The following is a 5,468-nucleotide window of genomic DNA, read 5'->3' as shown; positions in this document are numbered from 1 at the left end:
GCAACTTCAGGAGAGAGGTCCATGCAAATGACTGGTCTTCCATTGCTCTATGAGTAATCTCTAGTAAATGTATTTCTATTCACTAAGATAATCTTAATAAACAGTTCTTTGAGATGTGGAAATGTCAGAAATTAGGAGCAGATGTTAAATTTACATCTCTACAGAAATATCACACCACAGTTGGTCAACAAATATTTGAGCATACATAAATGAGGCTATACACTAGATGCAGATACAGACTAAGCATGAAAAAGGTATACATTCAAGTGTCACTTAAAATATATTATCAGATAATTTGAACTCAAGGAATTTAATTTTACTTATTATTTCTTTCTTATACAATTTCTTTCTAAACAATCCAAGAAAAGTTAGAAATTACTCTACAAAGAATATGTAGCGGGATTTGCTTTGAAGAGTAGCTGGCAAAAGAGGTCTTGTGTGCTGTGCTGTGAGTGCTGCTACAGGGAGCTGAGCAGAGAGCATGGGAAACCAGGACCAGAATACAGTGACCTATGATGATGTGCATGCTGACTTCACTTGGGAAGAGTGGACTTTGCTGAATCCTCCCCAAAAGACTCTCTACAAAGATGTGATGCTGGAGACTTACAGGAACCTCACTGCTATAGGATACAGTTGGGAAGACCGTAATGTTGAAGAACACCATCAAAGTTCTAGAAGGCATGAAAGGCATGAAAGAAGTCATACTGGAGAGGAACCTTCTGTATATACTCAATATGGTAAAGTCTTTGCATATGACAGTCATCTTCAAAAGCATGGAAGAACACATACTGTAGAGAAACCCTATGAATGTAATCAGTATGGTAAAGCCTTTGCATCTCACAGAAATCTGCGAATACATAAAAGAACACATACTGGAGAGAAACCCTATGAATGTAGTCAATGTGGTAAAGCCTTTGTACAACAGGGTTATCTTCAAATGCATAAAAGAACACATAATGGATAGAAACCCTATAAATGTAATGAATGTGGTAAAGCCTTTGGACAAAAGCGTCATCTTTAAAAACATAAAAGAACACATATTGGAGAAAAACCCTATGAATGTAATCTGTGTGGTAAAGCCTTTGCACAACGGGATTATCTTAAAAGTCATGAAAGAACACATACTGGAAAGAAATCTTATGAATGTAATCAGTGTGATAAAGCCTGTCTCCAAAAGATTCTTCTTTGAAGGCATGAAAGAATACAAAGTGGAGAGAAACTCTATGAATGTAATCAGTGTGGTAAAGCCTTTGTTTTTCGCAGTAGTCTCCAAAGACATAAAAGAACACATACTGGAGAGAAACCCTATAAATGTAATCAATGTGGTAAAGCATTTGGATATCAGAGTTCTCTTCAAATGCATAAAAGAACACATACTGGAGAGAAACCCTATAACTGTAATCAATGTGGTGGAGCATTCTCTACACAGAGTAGTTTCCAATTACATAGAAGGACCCATACTAGAGAGAAACCCTATGAATGTAATCAGTGTGGTAAAGCCTTTGAACAACAGGGTCATCTTCAAATGCATTAAAGAACACATACTGGAGAGAAACCCTATAAATGTAATCAATGTGGTAAAGCATGTGGATATTAGAGTTCTCTTCAAATGCATGAAAGAACACATACTGGAGAGAAACCCTATCAATGTAATCTATGTGGCAAAGCCTTCTCTATACAGAGTAGGCTCCAAGCACATAGAAGAACCCATACTGGAGAGAAACCTTATGAATGTAATCAGTGTGGTAAAGTCTTTGTCTATGCTAGTAGTCTTCAAAGACATTTGAAAACATCATACTGCAAAGAAACCTTATAAATGTAGACAGTGTTACAAAGCACTTTATACAGAAATAAACTTTTTGTGTGCAATCAATCCATTAAAGCCTTTGATTATTACAATAGTATTAGGGGACCTGAGAAAAATACTGAGGGCTCCTTAATATAAAGTATTTGTTTAGATGTTTAGTCAATATGCTTACATTCAGTTATACAACAGTATTCTGTAGAAAAAAATTGACAGTGTCAACAATCTGTTCAAGCTTTATGATATCCATTTTAATATTGTCTGCACCTGCAAACTCATGGAAAAAATAAATTTGTGAAATTAAAAAAAAAAAGAATATATAGCAAGTGTGTGATTTTCGGACTTCTGGGACCACGACTTATCAAAGCATACTAAGATTTATAAATCTAACCATTTTTTTTTATGGTAAGTTAACCACTGTCTTTATTAGGGTTTCTATTGCTATGAAGAGACACCATGACCATAGCAACACTTACAAAGGAAAACATTTAAATGCCATAGCTTACAGTTCAGAATTTAAGTCCATTACCATTATGGTAGAACATGGTGGTGTGCAGGCAGACATGGTGCTGGAGTAGGAGCTGAGAATACTACATTTTTGAACTGCAGGCAATGGAAAATGAACTGAACTAGGCATAGCTTGAGCATAGGAGACCTCAAAGCCTGACCCCACAGTGACATATTTCCTCTAAAAAGGCCATACCTACTCCAACAAAGCCACACCTCCTAATAGGGCCACTCCCTCTGGGGGTCATTTTCTTTCAAACCACCACTCCCTGGTCCCCAAAGACTTGTAGCCATATTAAATACAAATGCATTCAGTCCAACTTTCAAAGTCCCCATAGTCTATAACAGTCTCAAACTTATTTAAAAGTCCAAAGTTTAAAGTTTCTTCTGAGATTCATGCAATCTCTTAACTAACAGCCCTGTAAAATCAAAATCAAAAAGCAGATTACATACTTCCAACATATAATGGCACAGGATATTCAATATCATTCTGAAATGGAGCATAGTGAGGAAATACTGGAACAAAGCAAGACCAAAAAATAAGCTGGGCAAACTCCAAACTCTGCACCCCCATATCTGATGTCAAAAGCTCTTCAGATCTCCAACTCCTTTCAGCTTTGTTGACTGCAACACACTTTTCTCTCTTGGGCTAGTTCCAATCCCTGTCAGCAGCTCTCCTCAGCTCCCCCATAGTTCTGGCATCTCCAACAACTTGGTATCTCCAAGGCAATCTAGGCTTCACCTTCACAGCTTTGTGAAATGGCCTCTCTAAGTTTCCATTCAGGGACACCCTGGACACATGCCTGGCCTCCGTGACTTTCCTTAGTCCCTCCTTAACTCTAAAGCCAGAACCATGTGGCTAAAACTACCAAGTTCTGCTGCTTGCTAGGGCTGGAACTTGGCTCCCTTGTTCAATTACATTTTCACCAGCTTTCTGTTTTCAATGCTTTCCTCCACTGCCTAAGCTTGGCTGTTCTGGAACTTGATCTGTAGACCAGGCAGGCCTCGAACTTAGAGATCCACTAGCCTTTGCTTTCCAGTGATGGGATTAAAGGCATGTACATTCACACCCAGCTCTAAGCTTTTCTTAATGCATTTTCACAAATTGGAAAGTTAGCTGAGTAGGGATTTGCCCTGAGATCACCACTCCTGTTATTCCATTTATTAATCTGTTTATCTCCTTGAAAACAGGACTTAGCTCCATTTCACATGCTGATGCTCTTTTTCTCCTAGAATTTTACATCTTATGTTTTTCCTTGTTCATCTTGATTCTTTTGATTATATATCTTCATTAGAGTTTTTCTGGCACCCAACATTCATGGTATGAATTCACAAAAAAGCTGCCTGCCTGTGGCCTTGCAGGACCCTGCTCACACCCGAGCTACCCTCAGCTAGTTGTGGTGAAGCACACTGGTTGGATTTGCTGAAGGAGGCAGAGGCAGGAGGATCCTTTGAGGGCAGCCTAGGAGGCTTGCTAAGGAGAAGCTTTGACCAGGGCCCAGGCACAAACGGTGACAGCAGGACCATGGAGGCAGAGGCTGCTGCTCTGAATTGCTGGCTCCTTCTCATCATGTTGGTGACTGCGGTGATGCTGCTACCTGGGACAAAGAGTTTACTGCTGCTTGTTCAGAGAAGAATTGCCATGACCATCATGTTACAAGAAAGCATCGGCAAAGGTCAGTTTGGAAAAGTTTGGCAAGACAAATGGTGGGGAGAAATTGCTATGAAGATTTTCTGTTCTAGGGAAATCATGGTTCCAAGAGACAGACATTTATCAGACTGTGATTGCTCCAGATCACAGAGGAGGCACACACACACGCAAAAAAAAATCTGCAGGGAACCATGACCACGCCTAACAGCAACTTTGAAATCTTCAAAAAGAATGACGGGACCCCACAAAGATGATTCCACATGGACTATGATAAAGCCATTAAGCCATTAACACCACTAAAAGATCGACTTTGGACAACAAACTGCTCAGGACAATTTGAGATGATCCAGCCTAACAGACTACTTGAACAAGGATTTGAAACAAGCCCTGCACTTTCTCATGATGCAGCGACTGGACAAATGATACAGAACTTGACAATTAACCCAAAATTTTCTTTTCAGGATTCCCTAAAGATATCTTCGCCCCTAGAAAGTAGGAAGTAATTTTAAGAAAACGACGCCCACATTCCCAAGAGGTGGGGTGGGTGGTTTTTGGTTGTTTAATGAGTTATGGATATTGTCATTGTTTACAATGGTTCATTACAAGTTGTTAATTGTTAATGGTCAGGAAAAAAGCTGAACAAGGAGATTAGATTCAGAGATTTTGTTTAAAAAGAAAGGAAAAGGAAAAGGAAAAAGAGAATATAGATATGAGGTAGATCATCAAATCTGCTCTGAGAAAAAAGATAAAGAAATAATAGGATAAATGGGTAGATCACTGAATCTACACTGAAAAGAAAAAGGGGAAGATATAAAAATGACAAAAGGTAGATTATTAAAACTTTTATGCAAAGAAAAAAAAGAGAATGTGAATATGATAAGATAAAAAAAGTCAATTTTTGAATCTAGTTTTTAAAAGGAACTACTTGTTTTAAATAGGATAAGTAATGAAATTTTTTTTTGTCTGAGTTTATCAAATGTTACTGGACTGGACATCATTAATATATATAAAATGGAGTTTTTGTCTGAATCTGTCAAATGTTAATGGACTAGACATTATTAATGTAATCTTGACTGTGTATATTGTATATACTTATTGAATATAATTTTTCTTGTATTAGTTATAAGCCTTTTTTAATTTTGGACAAAAAAGGGGAAATGTGGTGGTATTGTGTTCCCCAAAATATTGTGCACCCTAATAAACTTATCTGGGGTCAGAGAATGGAACAGCCACTAGATACAGAGGCTAAAAAATGGTGGCACTCACACTTTTAATCCTAGCCTTCTGGAGGCAGAGATCTCTGTGAGTTCAAGGCCACACTGGAAACTGCCAGTCATGGTGACACACGCCTTTAATCCCAAGAAGTGAGCCTTTAATCCCAGGGAGTGATGGCAAAAACAGAAAGATATATAAGGCTTGAAGACCAGAAACTAGAAGCATTTGGCTAGTTAAGTATTTGCCTGGTTAAGCATTCAAGCTTTCCAGCAGCAGTTCAGCTGAGAGCCA

The 5,468-nt window shown here is 38.3% G+C and overlaps 1 protein-coding gene across 2 annotated transcripts; it reads left to right on the top strand.

Annotated features, from left to right (window-relative positions):
* Nucleotides 1-577: 577 nt before the first annotated feature.
* Nucleotides 578-1,671, top strand: LOC131916175 (zinc finger protein 120-like). Of its 2 annotated transcripts, XM_059269487.1 has the most exons (2): nucleotides 578-939; nucleotides 1,192-1,671. In XM_059269487.1, the coding sequence occupies exons 1-2, from the start codon at nucleotides 593-595 to the stop codon at nucleotides 1,532-1,534; spliced, it is 690 nt and encodes a 229-aa protein (XP_059125470.1). In that variant the 5' UTR covers nucleotides 578-592; the 3' UTR covers nucleotides 1,535-1,671. The 2 variants fall into 2 exon arrangements, with proteins under 2 accessions (XP_059125470.1, XP_059125469.1); XM_059269486.1 differs by lacking the exon at nucleotides 1,192-1,671 and having other exon boundaries at nucleotides 593-964.
* The last annotated feature ends 3,797 nt before the right edge of the window (nucleotides 1,672-5,468 follow it).

The sequence above is a fragment of the Peromyscus eremicus genome, chromosome 8a, assembly GCF_949786415.1.
Source record: "Peromyscus eremicus chromosome 8a, PerEre_H2_v1, whole genome shotgun sequence".
Taxonomy (NCBI): domain Eukaryota; kingdom Metazoa; phylum Chordata; class Mammalia; order Rodentia; family Cricetidae; genus Peromyscus; species Peromyscus eremicus.
The sequence above is the reverse complement of the archived record's forward strand: the minus strand, read 5'-3'. Positions and strand labels throughout refer to the sequence as shown.

Bases quoted from the DNA above. Each gene is read 5' to 3' on its own strand.
- LOC131916175 (XM_059269487.1), top strand. From the start codon at position 593: ATGCTGGAGACTTACAGGAACCTCACTGCTATAGGATACAGTTGGGAA. The intron at 940-1,191 runs GCATAAAAGAAC...TCTTCTTTGAAG, and splicing joins CAACAGGGTTATCTTCAAAT to GCATGAAAGAATACAAAGTG.